Consider the following 23979-nt stretch of genomic DNA (forward strand, 5'->3'; position numbering starts at 1 on the left):
CAATTAAAATTCTACCAGGGTTCGAACCCACATCCTTTGGAATAGCAGTCGAGAGCCTATACAACTACGCTATTAGTCATTCTGCCAGATTATGGGTTTGTTCATCATACATATGATAAGGATAATGAACTGAGTGCAATGCATTAGTCAAGATAATCGCACGCGCAATAACTCCATGGCAAGTGCGATTATCTTGACGAATGCATTTGCACAAGTACACTATGCATCATATACTTTGAGTATATTAAAACAATAGGCAATATTAATTGCTGCATTCATTAAATTAGTTTGAATATTAGGAAAAATATCTTAAATTTTAAAAACACCGTCCGGCCACTGACCATGTTAAACTACACCACATTTCGCCATAATTCATTCTAGAAACGCTTGCTGTTAGAATAAGAAAAATTTTAATGCTAAATTATTGCACATTCTAGGGAAGCGTGGTTACTGTTTTGAAATAACCGAGTGAGAGGGTTTTCAAGAAAATATTTTTCCTGTCAAAACTGAAGCATCCTCTGTATAAAAGAAAATATGAATATTAACTGCACATCATATATAACTATTCGTGATACCCAATTGTGGCATATTTGAGGTCGTTTATGAGGCAGAGAATTTTATTTCAATTTTATATACGCCAAAATATTTTTTTAATTTAGCAAGAATAAGGATAGAAAAAACGTTAAAAATTCTATGTATAAATAACATTAGACCCGGCAAAAGATTACTGTTTCGTTTTTATGGTATTCTAATCTTTTATTTCCCGAAGAAACATTTGGGGTCTAAAATGGATTTTTTATGTAATTGATAAAAACATCGAACGTGTATACAAGAAAAATGGTAGGTTCCTCTATAGTATTTTACTGACCATGCTAATGTACTGACACCGTGCGAGCACATGTCAAAATCGATATAATGTATTGTCCATATAGACGCACATTTATCATTTATTATTGTCGGATTCCCGGTCGGATTAACAACAATTGAGCGCTATTAATACACATTAATGTTTTTAGGCAAATAAAATTCCAAAATATGGTACGTTTTCTGCTTTTGCTTGTCACGTGGTAGGCCTATATTGAAGTTGCGATTATATCTTCAAATAAGTTTCAAATGGATTCCATTAAGCCAAGTGGCCGAGTGGTCTAAGGCGCTAGGCTCATAGAGCATATCCAAAGCGGCGTGGTCCGCCGTGAGTTCGAACCCCGCCTCTGCCAAACTTTAATAGAAGTAATATTGAAATTTAACTTTTTTTAAATTTCATATTGGGGAAATGTGACTGGGAGAATTTATGTATGGCGTGGAGTGGTGTGATGTTAAACGGATCAAGAAAATCAATCACTGTATAAGTTAACTGTCAATTGTATCGATTACGCCATGCGTCATACCTTAGTAACTTGTTCACGCATGGTTTCCAACCAATTGCCTTTATGTTGTGATCATTTTTATCGTGGTTCGATCGGTTTTGACGTCCCACTATATAACAATATCAACGGGACTTTATAGTTCTGTAATTTGAACGTTAAAATCTACTTTCCTATATTAAAACACACGACAGTGGAATTTTAAAATTTGTACAGTATTATAAAGCATGATCATGTGTAAAACAAATAAGGCTATACATAACCTTTTACATTTTTACATTTCGTAAAATATTTTTCGACTTATTCTAAGAGAAGTTTGATAGTAATCCTTGATATTGTTGAATAGAATAAATCAATACTGATATTTATCTAATGTACGATGCTATTCAAATAGACGTTCCATGCGGAAACTAGGAATAATGTGAAATGGCTATCAATCGATCAATCAACCAAGTTTCATCAACAATTAATAATAAACCGATAAATCATGGAATATTACTAATTACTTACTAATCTACCAAATAAATCAATACATACATTAAGTATGATTGTTTACTAGCATTTTCTATTGAAAAGAATATTCCATGTACAAACAAAATGGTGATAAAATATCAAAAAAAGTAAAAACTAATGTCTGATGGCAAAATATATACATAGATTTGAATGAATATTATGGAATATTATGGCACATAACAATATGATAATTATCATAATATAATATTTTGCATCTTAATGTGCAGTCCATACTGCACAACGATATTCAGGTTTTTGTACAAGTCAGATAACATGTCACTATAAAGCAGGTCATATGTGTTGGTCTTCTTGTATTGTTGTTCATTTGCATTTGGAGAGATTAACTTCATCAGTTTCACGGCGTATTTCATCTAACTCATTCGAATGCTACATGTATTGCAAGTAAACTGGCCTCAAAAAGAAACTTATAATTTTTCACAAGGATAAAATTTTTGATATTTAACAGTCCTCGAAGTAAACTTTATAAATCTAATGATTTATACTTTAAGTGTATGTAGCTGGGATGAAAAGCCGACGATCAATTGAAAATCTTTCCCTTTCATATTGAAGATATACATTTTTTCCCAAAAAGACCCAAGGAAGGTCAAAATTTTCAATTGATCGTCGGCTTTTCATCCCTGCTACATACACTTTAAGTACATATCATTAGATTTATGAAGTTTATTTCGAGGACTGTTATATCAAATTTTTAATCATTTGACATAAAATGTGTATTATATCGCGAATTTCAAAAAATCCAAATTATTTAATATCAGAAGGACATTCTTCGTATTCAGAATGCAATTCGATATGTCTGATGTGCTCCCATGTCCCACAAAAATACTGTCGAAACGCTTATACCCCACCCTTAAAGGGAGAGCAAGCAACTAATTCCCCATGAAGTACGTTATTTTTCACAAAACCCTGTAGATAAAAATGCACCAAATTTACACACAGACTTACTTCAATACTTTATTCTAAACACTGGTCAGTAACCAAACAGTTGTCCAACTGACACAACAGCAAAATGCACTGACATGGAACAGCTTCCTGGACCACATTCACAGCCCAATAATTGGCACCTAACACAAGAAATATGTGAGTAAGTGGAATAGTCATTATAGTGAAGAAAGTGTGTGAAAAGCACAAGAATCCACGTTCCACACTATTCCACTTACTCTTTGGAGATAATCACCTGTGTAAGGATCTTGTACGCATTCTCCCGGGTTTTTTTTGCTGGGTGCCAATTATTCGCCTGTGAATGTGGTCCAGGAATCTGTTCTGTGTCAGTGCATTTTGCTGTGGTGTCAGTTGGACAACTGCGTCATAAAAAAAAGTCATAAGAAAAGTGTTAGCCCAACCTTAGACCCAACGTGATTTACAGTTTTCAAATTCCAAAGTTCATTTTAGGCAGTTACTTGGATCCACCGGTTCGCGACCTTTTCACAAATCGAGTGGGATGGTCCATTCTCAACTTTAGGGCATTATAGTGTTTAGCAAAAAAATCTGTCCACCAATCTGTCCTGCCATTTCAATTGTTACACCGTTCCGGTTTTTGGATAGGGTCTAAAGATGATGATGGTCCACGAAATTAGGTGAAGCTCCGTGAGTTATGCGCGATTACGTTTTATGCATAACATTATTCCGAGCATTATTTTTTCACAAACAACGACATTAAAATTACGAATTTTGTTCTTATTTCAACTGGTTTCATCGATACAATGCCGTAAATTGAGTTTTGTTTAATACCACCATTCTTTCCATATCAGCATTCGTTTGACATGTTCAGATACAGTAACTTTATAAGAATTGTTTTATGTAAGTTGTAACCTAAGTCATTGTTTTAAATAGTATTTTCTTGTACAAAAGTTCTTTTGTTTCCAAATGTCTTTCTCAGTTTGTATTAAACAAACAAAACGAAATAACAAATTGAAAATAAATGTGTAGTTTTATAATAGGCCTAGGCCCACACCTAAATAAATAAAGTAATAAATAAACTTAACTAACTAACTAACTAACTAACTAACTAACTAACTAACTAACTAACTAACTAACTAACTAACTAACTAACTAACTACGCAAGAAATGTATTTATATAAGCTGGGCGTATTCTGAAATTCTTAGTTCATTTTCACATTTTTATAATAACGTAGGCCTTATGTTTCAACAGTGGGGTTTCAACACGAATTACTGGTAAATAGGCCTGTAGCTACCGGACAATACCGGGAGAATGCGTACTAGATCCTTACACAGGTGATTATCTCCAAAGAGTAAGTGGAATAGTGTGGAACGTGGATTCTTGTGCTTTTCACACACTTTCTTCACTATTCCACTTACTCACATATTTCTTGTGTTAGGTGCCAATTATTGGGCTGTGAATGTGGTCCAGGAAGCTGTTCCATGTCAGTGCATTTTGCTGTTGTGTCAGTTGGACAACTGTTTGTGGTTACTGACATGTGTTTAGAGTAGAGTATTTAAGTAATCCTGTGTGCAATTTTTGTTAATTTTTATGGACATGATTTTAAGATATGACCTTGTGAAAAATTATAAGTTTCTTTTAGAAGGACAGTTTACTTTCATATTAATATTAAGATTATTGCAAAATGGATCAAGGCGATTGTATTGAAAACCTAATAAATAATTCATAGCAGTTACGTAATCAGGCAATAAATAGTGCAGACATCTTCACTCGCAAACCACCAAAATTGGTCATGCATTTGCATTGTAAAGTGCCCTCTCAATAATGCTCTATGAGCTTGTTTATTCGTCGTAGAAGGGATGTAATAATCGGATTAACTACCATAGCAATAGATGAATACAATTTGTGAATATATCGCCCTGCAATACATGGGACAAAAATTATAAATGTTTGGGTTACTGTTCAATGAGCTTCAATGCATATCAAACTATTCGTCTTGTCATAAGCATAAAAAAATGTATAGTTTCTACTTTTGGTTTAAGTATATATAACAAACAGTGTCAAAGATCAAAAGACCACTCGAGGATTATCACTCTGGGAAATCGCGAAATCCCCTCAAATTTTTAGTTCGTGGGGATAATGTGTTACAGACTTAGGGATTGGAATCCTCATGACAGTTCAAGTGTTTGCACGATCCGCGTTGCTTAAAGCCATAATGTGTGATTTGCTTCACAGCGACGCCCTCAATTTTACTCGGATTTCTACTTTTTGCATAATTATAATGCACAGTGGTGTACTAAAATACCACGTAAAAGACTATAACTAAGCCTGTGGTGCTTTAATAACAGTAAAATTTAACTTTTTATATTAAAACTGGGTTGACCCGGTTTTATTCAGAGTTCACCGATCGAATGCTTTATGTGTACACAAGTCCAGCGCGATGCTCCGTGCAGTATTACATATAATACGATCGCCGAGCGTAGTACACGCATTGTAAGCGCTGGAATGAAATCGCAATTATACCAAATTTGTTTGGCTCGAAATTAAAAGGGGATAATGTGATCAGTGAAAACAGACATTTAAATAGGAATCTATTCTTTATGCAAATCACACATTATTGCTTTAAGGAAAAAATCGCGTTGCTTAAGCAAAAATCCCTCCTTGCTGACGTCCCTATTGTATCCTTGTGATGTTGATAGATTCCATTTTCTTAAGTGGCCTCACTGTTAGTAGCACCAATACATATCCAACTGACATTTGTGCGACAGCCAATCGTGGTATAAATCGAAGCTACTGCCGAGATTGGTATTGACACGCTGTGTATTGTTGCTGCTAAAATCATCCATCTGAAAATAAATAAATAAATAAATAAATAAATAAATAAATAAATAAATAAATAAATAAATAAATAAATAAATAAATAAATAAATAAATAAATAAATAAATAAATAAATACAAATAAGAACAAACACACAGAACAAAGCAGATAATAAATTGATTAGCATACTGAGAAAACTAACTTCCTCATAAATGTAAATTGCGAAGTTATTTCGGGGTCAGATATACCCTATTATTATTTTCCTCCAAAATATTAAAGCAATATTATATCATGTCCATCAAAATGCATTTTGTCCAAAAAATGTTAGTTTTTACTGTCAGATATGCCCCCTTTAATTTCAACAATTATACAAATTAGGTAAAACAAAGATATATGATTCCATCCAAAATCTAAAATAGTAACTTTTTCACCTGAAAATCAATTTATCGTTGACAATAAACTAACGTAGACAATAATAATTGACTAATTGTCGACAACATGATGGTTGCTAAAGGTCGACAATTGACTTCGATTTCAACGTGTTTTCATCTGGATTTTAACATAAAACATAGCAAAAAGACTACAAACAATGAGGTAGAATCAAAGAGTACAGACTCCGCCATTCTTGGTTTAAATATTACATTTATTACCAAAGTCAGCCTGCCTTATTTGTCCCGATTCATACTTTTTATTCGATATCTATTTATTTAAAGCAGCAAATATTCGTTATTTGTTCTATTTTCTGTCATTTGTATCTTTTACCAAATGTTTGTTGACGTAAAATTGCAGATATTCGACGTCAATATCCAGGCCCTGTCAATATCATTGATTTTCTTTTGTCAACAGACATTCGTGCCCGGGGTGTACTCCCACTTTGGAGGTGACGCGTATGTAAGGCTGTTAAGACCCTCTTTTTCAGCGTCGCCCATATTTTTTACGAACACATCTTCTGTCACCCGAAGACCCTATTTTTCCATTTTGATCCGTCAGCCAATGACCCTTATTTTTCAATTTGAACAGCAACTTTCATTTATCACCTTTTTTGTTACTTATTTTGAAAAACAAAGAAATTTGAAGCCATTTAGAACTAGAAATTCGATGTTCGAGGTTTCTGTGGCGCTCTTGTCGGATCTCACCCATGACCCATCATAGAAAAAGGTCATGTACTCACCCAGTGACCCCATATTTTTTATATTTTGCTCTCACCGAATGCCAAATATCATGCTCTCATCCAATGACCTCATATTTTTTACATGTTACTCTCACCGAATGCCCCTTACAGCGAAAGTGCCAGCCCTACACCTTTATCCATTTCATATTAACGCACAGGCACAACGCCTAGACGTTGATCCACAAGCCTCAGCACACTTTACATTCGTGGAAGCAGGTTGCATTAAAGGAAAACTTGTTACATCGAATTTATTCAACGTCAAAAAAAACCCCGTATGAATCGAGTCTTAGGCTGTGACTGGCTGTCCAAGAGTAAGGCAGCACACCACTAAATCCTTCCGCATTGTGTAACCCTTGATAATTCCGGTAAAGATATATCGGTAGTGCAAACAAGTGGGTGTCCCTTGGGAGCAAAATGATTAGCCATCATTGTTTATTATAATTACATTAAAAGATTTGCAATTGCTCATTGTTCAGAATATCACAAAATGCTGTATCTCGATCTGGTCAAAAAATTTGGCTCCCGAAACTAATCCGCGTGCAAGCTAAAAATAATGGTGGTGCTGTTCAGGTTCCCATAGCTCAAAAGTTAGTCTCAACTTGTTTCCAAAAACCAATATATTTTAAATTAAATTTGATCTTTATTTAAGACATTGGTGCCACCAAAATATGAAAAATGGTTTTACATGGGGTACAAAAACACTCATGTATATTTACGTGCATTTTAATGGGATTTTATTTACATTTTTACATACTCACCCTTTGCGTGTGGAACACACGTTTCACGCCGTGTCTATTGAGATGCTCAAAACTAACGCTTTCAACATTTCTATCTGACTTTTTGTCATGCACTGCGGACAAAGTAAATACTCCTGAAAATAAAAAATAAATATCATTTTCATACGGAAATAATTTAATATTACTTTGTTATGGTCTGTATGTCGTATGTCAATAATTTGGTAAAGCCGCTGTCTCTTGTTTACATTTTGAGAGCGTGCACAGCGTAAACATGAAAGCGGGGTTCTGATTGGCTAATTCAATAGTTTAAATGTGTTTACTATAATTTATATTGGTTGTATCTGCCTATTAGAATATGTACTTTTGTAGTTTGTGCATAATGTATTTGTAGGTTTAGTGTCTCTGTTCAGCCAGAGAAGATGGTTCAGCGCATTGAGGCCTGGCAAAATGCGCTATGTAAATTGCTTTATTTATTTATTTATTTATAACCTGATTGGCTGAAAGTGTCGGCGCAGAGCGGCGATCTTGAAGGAAACACAGTGGTCCGCCTATATAGTTCATTAGGGCGCTCTCGTAAATGTGAGCAAAGGTTTACCTTCTCTTGTAGGTAGCGTATTTTGACATTTTACAATAAGATTAGATAAATTGTACTTACTTCATTGTTACACGATATATTTGATGAGTTGTAGCAACTTGGAATACTGTTTAGCATGACGTCACTGTCTCTTATGATGTATGATGGTCTGAAAGCAAAAACAGGTTTAAGTCCGGCTGCAAAAGTATTTTTTATCATGTTAGATGGTTTTGCTATGAAGTCACTGCTCTGAACATTCAGAAAGTGTATAGTTTGACCTACCTTATCATTTTTATCCACAACAACTTTATTGTTCGAAAATTAATTGCAAAATGGTTGAAGGTTACATGTGAAAATCCAAAAGAAAAGAGACATTTTCATTAAAATTGTGTTTGTGAAAAAAGCGTCTCGAGTTAGTCGTAAGGTTAAAAACAAAAAACAATTGCGGCAAAATACAGACTACAAAGAGTCGCTGTTATATTTGTAGCCAAGGTTGGTGAAACGTTACTGCAGCATATCACTCATTCATTTTGAATGAGACACGGACTTTTTTTAAAGGGAAATAGTCGGCTTCTTTTAGCTTCTTTCAACATTACCGTAATTTGCTGTTAGATGACTACAATTCTGTCTTTTTCACCCACTGACCTGCTATTTTTCTATATTTGCCGCTTATTTATTGCTATACAATAATGATCATCAATGAATTTCTCAATATCTTATGATTTAGGATATATTCATTAATAGCCAAACTATGTATATAAAACGCACGATCATTGCACAACAGCTACTTACTTATTCATGGGCCTTTTAAATGCATGATCCTAACAAGGTGATTCTCGCTGACGTTCTGGCTGGATAGTTACCACATAATTTACGTCTGATTAAAGCCATATTATAACATTTCTTTAAAAATAGATTAGTATTTATTTTCCATAAAATGGTAGCTTTTACTGTCAGATATGTTCCCTTTTAATTTTGAGCCGAACAAGTGAGGTAAAGCAAAGAAAGTTGGAATTTACTACTAGCGCCAATGCATGTTACTCCGGCGCGCCGGTTGTAATATGGTACGATCCTCTGGCATGTGTGTGTGTGTCACGCACGCCGTGTACGTAGTACTGTGTTGACATCGAATACGCGTTCGACTAATATTTCCATCGTAATAATAAAACGCTGATTCAGGCGGTTTATTCAAAATCTCGGATTTTGACAAAACTATAGCACCTGAAGTCTTGATTTTTGCAGAGAATCTTTGTTTACTAAAGTACATTACAATCGTGCAAAAACCTGAATTTAATTTTTTTTAGGGCGTTCTCCTCCGCAAATGTTATAATATATTTAAGTGCCAACATTTCGACACTATCAAGCATGTCAAATGTACCTCACTACGTGCCATATTCCTTACGTGTAAAATATATAAACATATGTGACCAGCTCCAACAAAACCCGGAACAAGTCGCCAGACATGTTTTTCAGTTATAGGCCTTTAAAGATGACATTCCCATAAAAAAATGAAATTTCGGAAATCATAATTTCATGGTATTTGACTGTGGGACTAAGTGGACTTTCAAATCCTTGAAAGTACTTATTAAAACAAGGTTTATTTAATCAATAAATAACAGTTGAACTATGATAATCCCTATTCAATCATGTGTAAGGCAGGAAACTAATTGGCCCATTACTCAGAATATCAATTCGGCAAACATCAAGGTATTATTTACAAAATTATCCATATCTTAAAACGTATTGATGTTATTTATATAATGTTGATATCATTTTAAAGCTTATTGTCTAGTGCTTACATTTGTAATCAAATCATGAAATGCTCCCGGTTTTGTCAGAGCGGGCCACATATGTGAGTGGACGCGGCGAATCAGCCGTAAACTCGGCAATATTGTATTCTGAGTTCAAGTGTAAAATGTATGTGAAGGTCGTATTCATAGGTGTATCAATTCGTTGCGACAAGTATCTTATCAAACGCAGTTTAAATCAATCAATAATATTACTGCTGATGAGGATAATAAGCTTCTACCTATTTCTATAGACTAGTTCTTGTCTTTGTTTGCTTTGGCTAAATCCTGTTCAAGTGGTAGATAACAAAGCATTGTATTCTGTCTAGGTATGTATAATCAACAATGAACAATGAGAGGATATTTCTGAACCTCGTTGACTTGGGGATGATTTGAAATGACCGCCAATTATGACTGTTGGATGTTTATTACCAGAAATGTAGAAAAAGAGACACACGTAGAACCGATAAAAAATACAATTTTGTCGAAGGAACAGAGTTCAACAAATCATAACCCCGCTTTTGGATATCGTTTGAAGTCAAATGATATACCATTTTAAAGCTTATGGTATATATTTTCTAAACACGAAATAAAAAAAAATTGACCGGGCCGACTTTACGGCTGATTCGCCGCTTCCAGTCACATATGTTCTTCAGATGAAAATATCAGTGACAAAAATTATATTTCAGAAAATTACATACCTTGTACTATTGTTCTTGCGAATGTCGCCAACACCAGAGATTCGCAATAAGCTATACAAAGTTGAAGTGAAAAACGATACATAAAACGGATGTTCAGCGTCAGGCATATTGGGCGACATATTTGCCTAAAAGAGATAAAAAGATCATCATTGATATCAGCATTTCATCAACCGTGGTCGTGGTCATCATTATCATCGTCATTGTGATCATCATCACCGTCATTGTACATGTAGTTACAATTTTCAATATCATCGTCACATCCTCAAAAAATAAGTATAGTGCCCTTTTCCCACTAACCCACAAATTGAAAAATATAAGGTCGCGGTTTTTTTTTTATACAGGGTGGCTCCCCCCCCCCAAAAAAAAAAAATAACCAGAACCCTCATTGAGCCCTCTTTTTTTCCTATTCTGAAAAGTTAAACAAATATATTTTGGTATTTAAAGAAACCTTTATTCGTTACCTGAAACCGAAAGAAATATTTCAATCAGCTCACAATTTTTGAAGATATGCTCTTTTAAAGACATGTACCCGTTTTTTACCCTGTCCACGGAGGAGGTTTGGCTACTTCAAAGATTGAAAAGAAGTACACGTACCATACACGAATATCAAGCATTCCTCAATGATAACTTTATAAAATAACGAACTTTATTTAGGGAATGGGCTTTACCGGTTGACCTATGGGCTATGGAATGTGACAAGTGTCATTAACTTGTCGGCAAAATGGATATGGGATGGACTTCTCTTGCTGTACTTTCAATAATTTATTTTATCTTGGTTATAAATGCCCTTTTGTTTTATTATATTTCTTACTTTCTTACTTCTTTATTTAGAACATTTTCTCTTTTGGGGATTAAAGGTAGCCTAAAAAGGGCTGTTTGGTATGTCACTGGTTCTTCTGAAGTGAGTTTACTGTGCTGCTTTACCTGGTTGCCTCTTGACAAATACAGGTTTCAGCCCTGGTCCTCATTGCATCAATTGCATTACCTTCCTTGTGCGCCGTATACTTGCGAATGCAACAGTAATACTGTTGGAAAGATGTTGGAGGCTAGCTGGTGATCCTCGCTCATAGTGAATGCGTTTCATTAATCGTGTGTTTCATTTTAATCTTTAATGTAGCCAAATCCCATCCGTAGACAGAGCTCCCGAATGCCGTTTGTTCTGTTCAATTTGCTTGTTTTAATCTCGAGATATGTTTAGTTAACAACGAAAGGGTGAATTCACAATTGTGCCACTTTTACTAGGGAAGAGGGTCGTACATGTAAATCAATGATAGCATCAAGTTTATCAAGAGTTCCTTCTTGAAATCAAAAGGATGCAACGATTACACAACAATACAAAAGTGTTTTGCTGTTTTTACTGTTTTATCACCATACAGGTATAATGACTCTCTTTTTCCACTTAAAACAGATTAAAAGATAAATACATATTTCCGGTTCTTCTGTAAAATTAAATACATGTACTATGACAATGATTTAATCATGGTAAATACTGTTCTCTTTGTCACTCAAGGCATGTTAAAAGACACGCCAGACAAATATTGCACACTCTGTTGTAAAATTAGAATCCTGTCAACGAAATATTGCACATCATAATTATACGTTTGAAATTTTACACTAAAGATTTAAAATTCATTGATGATTTTCATCAAATCATAAGTATATTTCCGAGTGTGCAGCAGCTGAATCCGACAGTGCTTGAAATCATCAGTTTAGTCCATTTTACAGTTTGGTCTTTAACATTATTGTTCGTGTAGGGCCTACATGGGTCACTCAGAGCCCCCTTCCTTCTGCGTGACCGTCACCTTTACCAATGCATCTTGCTGTCCTCATCTTCAATACAATTATACTAAGCAATTGTTACATAATCATTTCTAATCCTACAAATGAATGTTCTTTCATTAACTGTAATGTACAGGTATTTGAATATAACATTCTATTCTTGGCACAAAAGGGTTTTCATACATTTTGTGTTCAGTGAAGCAGATCTCGGGATTGCCGAAATCAAAATGAATGAAACAAGCGGTATTTAAAAGCTAGGACTGTTCCCTTGACATTGTTGTAAGCATCATGTCACAACAGTATTTTCTAATTGCCACAGATGGCGCTTTCCACTTGCACATTTACCAACACCTATACGAAACAGTTCTGTATTGAGTGATGGTTTAATTACCCAGATTCACTACATTTAAATATATATCGACCGACCGACCGACCCAGGTGTTGGTACCTAAAGGACAAGTCAACTATTTTTTAGCCTTATGTATTGATAAATCCAAGTGTGAGAAAATTAGATAAAACATGATAATGATACAATTTTATGAGTTTTAAGATATTGGACAAACCGTAAAAACTCGTAACAATAAATTAAATATGGGCTCAATCGATCCAATTTATATCAGAAATGACTAAGACAAACGGTTTAAATCATTCTTTACCGTCGCATTTTGCGAGCAGCTTGAGTTTTTTAATATCATCTGGGGCAAAATATTAAAAAGTAGACAAGAAAATAAATTAAAAAAATATCCTATCGACCAACTCTGACTTTTAGGACAATAGAACTTTTATTTTATACTTATCGGCATTAGTAGCAGCAGCAATATCTTCGTCATAATCATCATTGCTGCCTTCATTATATTCTAGCTTATCTTCGACACATTATCCTTATTGCATTCATCATCGTCAGCAACAGTAATGTTCTAATTGGCACCATCACCATCATTATCAAAATATCTTCATAATAATCATCATCGTTGTCATCATCATCATCATCATCATGTTCACTTTCATCATCATCATTTTCATCGTTTTATCACAATCATTGTCCTCAGTATAATCGTTATCATCATATTTACCACATTAAAATTATCATCTTCATTAGCATCTCCTCATCGGCACACATTCCTCACCGGCATCACCATGATTATCACTCGCTGGCATCATCATCATCATCTTCATCATATCTATTCCACCACCACCACCACCACCACCACCACCACCACCACCACCACCACCACCACCATCATCATCATCATCATCATCATCATCATCATCATCATCATCATCATCATCATCATCATCGTCATCGTCATCATCATCATCATCATCATCATCATATCATCATCATCATCATCATCATCATCATCATCATCATCGACTTCCACATCGACTTACCTCTAACAGATGTAAGTTGAAGTCCTCATCCGGCACGAAGTCCCATCTTGTGATGCAAAAAAACGAATCTCTCCTGGAAGTTTTGTATTGATGATGAGTTAATTATTTAAAATAACAAACAAGGTGCGATGAGTTGTACCCTATTTCTTAATATTTTCTAGCCGTCACGCTTCCCCAAATCTGAATTTCTTCTAAATGAAATATATTCTTAAAAACTATAATATGACGATTTGGGCTATTCAAGTTAAAATCCATAAACCCCCTATTATAATGGATGACACGCATTCAGGTAACCCCATTTAACATTAACTCTCCCTGTGTGGGAGATTAAGGTGATGTCTTCCATAGGGAGTGTATGGATTTCGACAGAAACACGATGTTCATAACACACAGTACGTACACGGCGTGCGCGACGGTGATCTACACAAGAAAGGGCCGTACCATAACATGACCGAAGGAGTGGTACGTATTGGCGACATATGCGCTGTGTGACCAAAACCCGAATTGAAGATCACAATGACCGGATTACTGAAACAAAAGCAAGTTATTGGGATGCGGTAGACACTAGATCTATACAATGAGTACTCCAGACAAAGTATATACGTAATCTATCATAAATAAATGTATCAGATTTATTTTATTTTTTTCCAACCTGATTCCAACTCCAATACAAATAATTCGAGTACAAAAATATTATAATCTATTTCTATAACACCAGTGGTTATATTAAGTATATGACACAATAGTATTCTATTTGGATTTGAATTTGAAAATCATCCACTCAGATTTGAATTTAATAATAATAATAATGATCAACAATAAATTTCAATAAAGTCCAAGTGTATGATTAATCACAAAGGGCTTCCAAATGTAACGGTCAATCAATGCTCGCTTCAACCAAGCGCCATGTTGAAAGTGAAATCCAAAATTTAATATAAATTGATTTGACCGATTTATAATCTAAGGTTTAGCTGTGTTTTGAAATATCAAAATTCATATGTATAAACCTGTATATTAAATATAATACACAACCTCACAAAAGTATACACAAACCCACGGCCGTTCAATTGAAGCTGATCCGAAGAATTGGTACCGATAATGTATTCGCGATAAGTTCATGCGTAAATGACGATGTAAAAATGCCAAACGCTGATCGCGAAAGTTCATAAACCGGTAGAAAATGATGTTCTATATCCAATTGAAGATCGGGTCGTTGTTGTTGACGGAAGTTGTGTGCGAGGTGAAGTTCAAGTGGTGAAAGTGATTCCAGTCGTTGGTAACCAGTAGCAAACGAAAATATGGTGAAAACCCCTTAACCCATCCAGTTCCTCAAATGAAAATATGGACTGGAATATAAACAAACAAACAACCCAAAATTTGAAAATACGTGCGCAAGTTGAAATAGATTTTTAATACAAAATATCCAAACAATAAAATACGCACTTTCATTTTTAAATTGATGCACACGACCACTTTTAAACCCCATTTAATTAACAAGGGCGTGGCACTGACGTCATCTAATTTGCATACAGGTGCATCTCTTTTTGTTTCCTTACTTGCACAACAGTACATTTTCTTTACAAAACAGTTGCTTTCGCAATCCACCGAAATTATATAAATATTTCTCAATGTCGTAAATTCTTATTTCACGATTGTAAATTAGGGCCTACATATATACAAATAATACAAACAATAATATAAACACAGCAACGATATTATAGACTCCCAACATTTTACGGGAAGAACTATTCTCACAAAACCGTTTTTTTAATTCATTTAATTACAATTTCTTTAGCTGAATTTTCTTCCAACCCACATTTTGGACATTCCCAGCCATTCATTTCTTTAAACGTGGGAAATTCTTTCAAGTTCAAGAATTGGTAAATTGATGAATCAAATAATTACCTTTCCAAAAATTGGTTAAAATTTTCCAACACAAACGTTTGAGATCAAACATGCTAAAAGAAACTTTCCAAATTTCCAAATTAAATATTTCGCCATAATTGGGCCCAAATTAATTACATATACAAAATATATTTTACTTACGTTGACTTCAGATATAGTTTATGCGGCGTTGCATGCATCGCTCTGGTAGTCTCTTGAGAACACCCACGTCCAGGACTGCCATCACAGTCTCAAGTGTCTTTAAATACACCCGCGCCGGTCTAACCTCAAAACCAGGAAATTTTACTCATCATCAAATACATAATTGACCTCAATTGCTCATACTACGCATGCAATTGCCAACTGAGTAATTAATTTCACAGAGGTACTGTGACCGCGCCCATTAATAAAGGTGAACCACCAAGGCGGTGGCGATGAACCCACGACTTTACACCGCAGAAATTATATCGAAAGTAAATGAAAACGCTCTTCCAATGCGCACGTTAAAATCGGGTCACAATACTTCCATTGTGATTTAAAAATCCCGGTATAAATCCAGGTGGTCCGATTAACTTACAAAGGAAATGCGAAAATATCGGCCGCGTGTGGCGCTATGCCTGAAAACTTAATGATCAAGTGAATCAGACGGCGCTGGACATTTACAGAAATAATATATTTTAAAAAAAATGCGAGTTCTGACGTGACAATTCACTCCCTCCTTTCGAAGGAAATGTATGCAATACATTTGCTAATAAGCACTTAATCTACAACATCTTAAAACTCTACACATTTTTTCATCTAGGCCTTTTCAGTTTAGGCCTACAATAATACATATTATTTCCACATACATTTTAAAGCTACACGTCAGCCTTATCTCACTTTATCTTGCTCTCGATATGACTCTACTCGTGTACTACTCGTACTCCAAGATGGTACCAAACTGGCTTTGGAGTCGAAGCTGGGCGTATGATTCTGCATGGAGTGATTTCCGACCAATTGATGCACGGTAGTGGCTGATGATCGGTTTGCATGGTAGATTCTCTGCTGTAAGTAAGTACCAACTTTACGCAAAACCCACACGATCGCCAGGCATCCATCTTCGTTAGAGCGAGTACATTCAACTTCTGACTTCTTGGTGGGGTAGATACAAGAAAACAATATACCCATGATTTCCTGTATCAAGACCATGAAGATTACACCAATTCCTCTTTCGTCTTTTTGTATTGGAGAGCCTCCAACTATTCCTTGTCCTTGTCCTTCTGACTCCTCCACCTCCTCAATATGACGAAGTGTAGAATCATTCTGGTTATGTGGCGATATATCTAGCTTAACGACCTCGTCATCTGTCACCGTTGGCAGTTGGAGTGGTTTCGCTTTGGTCGTCAATTGCACACTTGCTTCTGCTACCATCCCGATGTTGACTTCTGACTGCGGAACTACGTCTGACTGCTGAATAACGTCTGAAGTAACTTGACTAGATGTACGAACTAGATTGGTGTCCATTTCCTGCTCAATCTCAGCTTTCTCTCGCTCGTCTGGTGGATTTGGGAGTTCCTCAGGATCTTTAACACCAGGAATATTACCTACGACGAGATCACGGATAGGATTCTTCATCACGGACGCTAATACTTTGCCGACGAAGAATGGGGTGTCTATGTATACTTCTGCGACTGGATATATTCGAATGGTCCTATCGATGAGGATACACCCTCTATATCTACCGGTGTACTGTTCTGGTTGCACATAGTCTGCTTTCACGACAACTCCATCACATCCACTGTCACGCATAGCTAACACGCGATGATCACCAATCATCCCCATACGCATGTATCTCTTCCGACCTTCATTATGCTGACACGCTGCTGTCAATTCTAAATGATGTCCACAGTCCAGAGTTAAGTAACCATTCTGACATGCAGAGACTACGTGAGGGTCATCCTCTGAGAAGTAACCCATCACGTGAGATGAGTCAAAATTTTGATCCCCGATGTGACCGCTGTTCACTGCATTAGGCCTACTTGTAGGCCTTCTCTGGTTGCCTGCATTACCCTGGTTGCCAAAAGTCACTGCACCTACGTTGGATGGAGTGAAGTTAGACATCAACCCACACTGGTTGTTGCAGCTGGCTACCTCACCTTCTCGACTACTAAGACTACGGGGCCTATCCGACTTGAACATAGACCTTCTGTCGGTGTTGGGTTGAGATGTCTGGCTAGAAGTTGCATTAGACATGCTAACACTGTCAACTAATGCTGCTAAAGTACTCTTGCTGGTACAGCTGCGTGCACGATGCCCTTGCTTACCACACACGTAACACGTTATGCTAGACCTAAATGGTTGACTTGATGTAGGCCTATTAAAGTAACGATTACCTTGACCTTGGTACCTTGTATTCTTCTGCTGCTCTTGATGATGAGTCTTACCTTGGTTACCATACTGCGCATTATTCTTAGGCCTATTTTCGTCTTGACTCTTCTTCTTGGGAAAGGCCCACCAACCATGGTGTGCTTCAATATACCTATCGGCAATTTTAGCCAACTCCTTACTACTCTTTGGATCATGCTCCTTGACATATAGGCCTAACTCCTTAGGGCAGCTATGAACAAATTGGTCCTGCACTAATAAATAAATTAGGCCTTCAAGTGTCTGTTCAATCTCAGAAAGATCAAACCACCTTTGTAAATACTTTGATACTCTAGTGATATATTGAGTGGCAGTCTCACTGGGTTCAGGCTTTGAGTCCTTGAACTTATTACGAAAGCCTTCCTCTGTGAGGTCATAACGTTTCAACAATGTCTTTTTCAGTGACTTGTAGTCATTAACCTCCTCCACATTTAGATTATAGTACGCCTCAAGACCTTTGCCTGTTAACAAAGTCCCTAAATTAAGGGCCCAAAATTGTGGGTCCCAACCTTGTGAAGTTGCATGCCTTTCAAATCTTACTATAAACGCGTCCATGTTGTCTTTAGTCTCATCAAACTTTTGCAATTTTGGCGCTTTATAATTTCCAAATTTGCCGCTACCTTTACCTTGCGCACCATTAGGATTAGCCGTTTGCAATTCTAAACGCTTGAATTTGGTATTTTCAAATGAATTTCCATAGTAACTCTGCGTTCTTCGCGCTGCATAGCCTTTTCGTCAACATCTCCCATCGTCTCCGTTTCCTCCTTTTTGCATTGTAATTCGAACTGCATGCGCTTTTCTTCAATTGACGCTTCCTGCTCTTTGCGTTGACGCTCAATTTCTGCCATTTCGTGTTCCTTCTTACGCTCCATTTCTGCTGTCTCTCGTTCGCGCTGGCGCTCAATTTCTGCTGTTTCTCGTTCGCGTTGACGTTCAATATCTGCTGTTTCTCGTTCGCGTTGACGCTCAATATCTGCCCTTTGTTGGTCATGATCTATACGCTGCTGCTCTTGTTCCATGCGCTGCTTTTGCTGCACTAAAAGTAGCTCTTGCTGCTGTTTTTCAAAAGCGCGCTCTTCAGCTCTAACTTGTCGCTCCCGATCCTGCTGCTCCTTTAAATTAACCCTTTCACTTTTGACCCATTCTCTTAACTCAGCGCCTTCAAAACCCAATTCTTTTCCCAATTCTACAAGCTTCTCGATTTCCATTTCTACTGTCATGCACTTGGCCATGAATAAACATACAATATATAATACACAATAAGGCCTATCTAAAATTAGGCCTGTGACTTACACTACAACAATATCATAATACAATCATAACATCAATATAATAACTATGAACACTAAATAAACAAATACTATATTGTCACGAGAGAACTCCCAAAAATTTAATTGAACTTGAATACGCTAGCCGCCATCATATATTTCAAAAGAATAATTTTCATACGCGCTCTCAACGCTGCTAATAACTTCTGCCAATGAAAACACAACAAAGCAAACAGATTAGGCTAACATGCGCTTATAAAGAGGCAATTGTATTTGACGGTGAAGTAAAATGACAATGAGGCAATTTAAAATCGAATTACTACCGTTTGTAGCAATTCGGACTCACCAGACCGTGGCGAAACACCGCAAAGACAAGCCTTGAAATCTGTATTGGCAGAACGGGATACTGGATGGTGTCAAGAGGCTACCTAGAGAGAAAATGTAATGAATAAATTATGAGTACAATTATTTTTCACCCAATATAACAATGTCTGAACCAACCCATCGTACGGATCACTCGTGTCTACAAACCTAGAATAACCTTGCACCCCTGCTTTTGTAAATTCCCGGACGAGCCCCCACAAATTGTGACCAAAACCCGAATTGAAGATCACAATGACCGGATTACTGAAACAAAAAGCAAGTTATTGGGATGCGGTAGACACTAGATCTATACAATGAGTACTCCAGACAAAGTATATACGTAATCTATCATAAATAAATGTATCAGATTTATTTTATTTTTTTTCAACCTGATTCCAACTCCAATACAAATAATTCGAGTACAAAAATATTATAATCTATTTCTATAACACCAGTGGTTATATTAAGTATATGACACAATAGTATTCTATTTGGATTTGAATTTGAAAATCATCCACTCAGATTTGAATTTAATAATAATAATAATGATCAACAATAAATTTCAATAAAGTCCAAGTGTATGATTAATCACAAAGGGCTTCCAAATGTAACGGTCAATCAATGCTCGCTTCAACCAAGCGCCATGTTGAAAGTGAAATCCAAAATTTAATATAAATTGATTTGACCGATTTATAATCTAAGGTTTAGCTGTGTTTTGAAATATCAAAATTCATATGTATAAACCTGTATATTAAATATAATACACAACCTCACAAAAGTATACACAAACCCACGGCCGTTCAATTGAAGCTGATCCGAAGAATTGGTACCGATAATGTATTCGCGATAAGTTCATGCGTAAATGACGATGTAAAATGCCAAACGCTGATCGCGAAAGTTCATAAACCGGTAGAAAATGATGTTCTATATCCAATTGAAGATCGGGTCGTTGTTGTTGACGGAAGTTGTGTGCGAGGTGAAGTTCAAGTGGTGAAAGTGATTCCAGTCGTTGGTAACCAGTAGCAAACGAAAATATGGTGAAAACCCCTTAACCCATCCAGTTCCTCAAATGAAAATATGGACTGGAATATAAACAAACAAACAACCCAAAATTTGAAAATACGTGCGCAAGTTGAAATAGATTTTAATACAAAATATCCAAACAATAAAATACGCACTTTCATTTTTAAATTGATGCACACGACCACTTTTAAACCCCATTTAATTAACAAGGGCGTGGCACTGACGTCATCTAATTTGCATACAGGTGCATCTCTTTTGTTTCCTTACTTGCACAACAGTACATTTTCTTTCCAAAACAGTTGCTTTCGCAATCCACCGAAATTATATAAATATTTCTCAATGTCGTAAATTCTTATTTCACGATTGTAAATTAGGGCCTACATATATACAAATAATACAAACAATAATATAAACACAGCAACGATATTATAGACTCCCAACATTTTACGGGAAGAACTATTCTCACAAAACCGTTTTTTTAATTCATTTAATTACAATTTCTTTAGCTGAATTTTTCTTCCAACCCACATTTTGGACATTCCCAGCCATTCATTTCTTTAAACGTGGGAAATTCTTTCAAGTTCAAGAATTGGTAAATTGATGAATCAAATAATTACCTTTCCAAAAATTGGTTAAAATTTTCCAACACAAACGTTTGAGATCAAACATGCTAAAAGAAACTTTCCAAATTTCCAAATTAAATATTTCGCCATAATTGGGCCCAAATTAATTACATATACAAAATATATTTTACTTACGTTGACTTCAGATATAGTTTATGCGGCGTTGCATGCATCGCTCTGGTAGTCTCTTGAGAACACCCACGTCCAGGACTGCCATCACAGTCTCAAGTGTCTTTAAATACACCCGCGCCGGTCTAACCTCAAAACCAGGAAATTTTACTCATCATCAAATACATAATTGACCTCAATTGCTCATACTACGCATGCAATTGCCAACTGAGTAATTAATTTCACAGAGGTACTGTGACCGCGCCCATTAATAAAGGTGAACCACCAAGGCGGTGGCGATGAACCCACGACTTTACACCGCAGAAATTATATCGAAAGTAAATGAAAACGCTCTTCCAATGCGCACGTTAAAATCGGGTCACAATACTTCCATTGTGATTTTAAAATCCCGGTATAAATCCAGGTGGTCCGATTAACTTACAAAGGAAATGCGAAAATATCGGCCGCGTGTGGCGCTATGCCTGAAAACTTAATGATCAAGTGAATCAGACGGCGCTGGACATTTACAGAAATAATATATTTTAAAAAAAATGCGAGTTCTGACGTGACACGCTGGTAGTAAATTCCAATTTTCTTTGCTCTGCCGTAGTTGTTCGGCTCAAAAATAAAAGGGATATATCTGACAGTAAAACTAACATTTTATGGCAAAAGAAATGCTAATCTATTTTGTATGAAAATGTTATAATATGGCTTTAATTTCGGCATAGCCGAGATTATAAAAATATGAAAATATACTTACCTGGTAGGATTTATATAATGTTTTATTGATGACCATTTTTGTTCAAACACATCTCTAACGGCGTCGTATAGTTGACTTTGAATCCAGTATGTATCATAACCTAACGAAAACAGAAATAAATACCGCACAAAAAGAAAGTTCACACTTTTCTTGAATTGAGTGGTCATAATTCTAACAAGAATAGTCTTTAAAAAGACAATCATCGCTAAGACAGCTGTAATGTGAAATGGAGTGGGAAGTCATGAAGGTCGTCACAAGTGTGATAACAATCAATGTATGAGATAGTTTATGATAGGATGTGTACAGGTGGGGTACATAAGGCAATAAAGATACACATTATTATTAATATAAAACAAATCCCAACCTTCTCTCGCAAACACAACATTACTCCCAGTATCTTCTTTGTACTTGTACTTGACAGTGATCTGGAACATTAAAAACAGAAATCGGTAAACAGATGTTTAAACAGATTCGGCTTGTAGCTGAAACAATCTAAAAGTAATCTTGGTCCAAATCATGCTTCGGTTAATACGTACAAGTCGGTCAAAATTAAGTCGCACATTTTCGTTCTCTGCTGAGCTGCACTTATTCAAATGTAGCATGACGATGTTTAATTGACATCAGCTCTAAAAGAGTCAATTATAATACCGTAAAACCTCGTCTACAAGCATATATAGTGTTTTTGATGAAAGCTTAGTTCATACAAAAATACAAACAAAAGATTGGTCTTACAATAATACTTGTTCGTATATGCTTGGATCTGTCATTTATTTGCTCAAATCCATTATAATGGCACCTGGATTAATTTAGCTTTCATCAGAAGCATTCTATATATGCTTGTAGAAATCGGACCATTTTTTAATTTTGACCCCTGTGTATGAAATTGTTGACATTTGATCTATTCGACCTTATGAACTAAGCACCATAGAAAAATATGACAATTGACGTTTTTGGACCGGGCCAGCATGAGCTGGCCCGGTACGTATTATTCGGAATAAAAAATTGTTGTTTCTAGAATATGAATTAGATAGAATTCGTAAAGAAAACAGGTGGACCTGGAGCAAGTTGTTTTGATAATGCTTAAACGTGTAAACATTAAACTTGTATGTGAAGGGAATTTTTGTGTTGAAACAATGATGAAAAATTAACAGGTTGATTATTTTTTTTAGGAATGAAATTAAACGTTGTTAAATTGTTACAAGTCAGTCGCTCTGACGGTTACAGCATTCACCTTACTCAGCATTCACAGTCACTCTTTCATGTGTAGTTTCACTTGGGCTTACCAAGTTAAAGAGACTGCCATAGTCAAAGGTCACCATGGTCGAGGTCGGGACACGCTACAGCTGACGCAAGGATTATTAAATCAGGATGTGACACTTCGTAATTTGCATGTGTCCAATTCATATGGTAATAGCATATTGTTATTAAAATGGTGGTCTGACCTGGCCAGAGGGCGTTAATATAATAGACGTTTGATCAAGGGACATAGTAGTTTCCGTTTGTATTGGCTACCGAACGAAACATAATTATTATGCACACTAGTGCACCTGCTGCTGTGAGAGCTCTGATGCTGTGAGAGCACTGGCATGATAGCGATACTGTTTGACCCAGATGACCTTTGACCTTGGAGCATTTTTTTCATGCTCCCCTCATACGAAGGATTCCACCTATCAAGTTTGAGCCCAATAGGGCAAAGTTTAAATTTAGCCCCTATATGACCTTTGACCTCGGTTGACCTCAATTTTGTTTTGCGCATATATTCCCGTCGTATCAAGGATTCCACCCACCAAGT

At 36.0% G+C, this 23979-nt stretch overlaps 1 protein-coding gene across 1 annotated transcript in view; it reads right to left on the reverse strand.

The window, feature by feature from the left end:
- Positions 1–5217: 5217 nt before the first annotated feature.
- The window catches only part of LOC140165026 (probable tubulin polyglutamylase ttll-15), a 30962-nt gene continuing 12200 nt past the window's right edge, over positions 5218–23979 (reverse strand). Inside the window, exons 6-12 of the mRNA XM_072188440.1 lie at positions 22552–22612; positions 22188–22287; positions 13756–13828; positions 10585–10709; positions 8178–8265; positions 7544–7656; positions 5218–5642 (exon numbers count right to left, since the gene is read on the reverse strand). Coding sequence (XP_072044541.1) covers positions 7567–7656; positions 8178–8265; positions 10585–10709; positions 13756–13828; positions 22188–22287; positions 22552–22612 — 537 coding nt within the window. The 3' untranslated portion in view covers positions 5218–5642; positions 7544–7566. The remainder of the gene's footprint in view (positions 5643–7543; positions 7657–8177; positions 8266–10584; positions 10710–13755; positions 13829–22187; positions 22288–22551; positions 22613–23979) is intronic.

This window comes from Amphiura filiformis, chromosome 11 (genome assembly GCF_039555335.1).
Source record: "Amphiura filiformis chromosome 11, Afil_fr2py, whole genome shotgun sequence".
Classification (NCBI taxonomy): Eukaryota; Metazoa; Echinodermata; class Ophiuroidea; order Amphilepidida; family Amphiuridae; genus Amphiura; species Amphiura filiformis.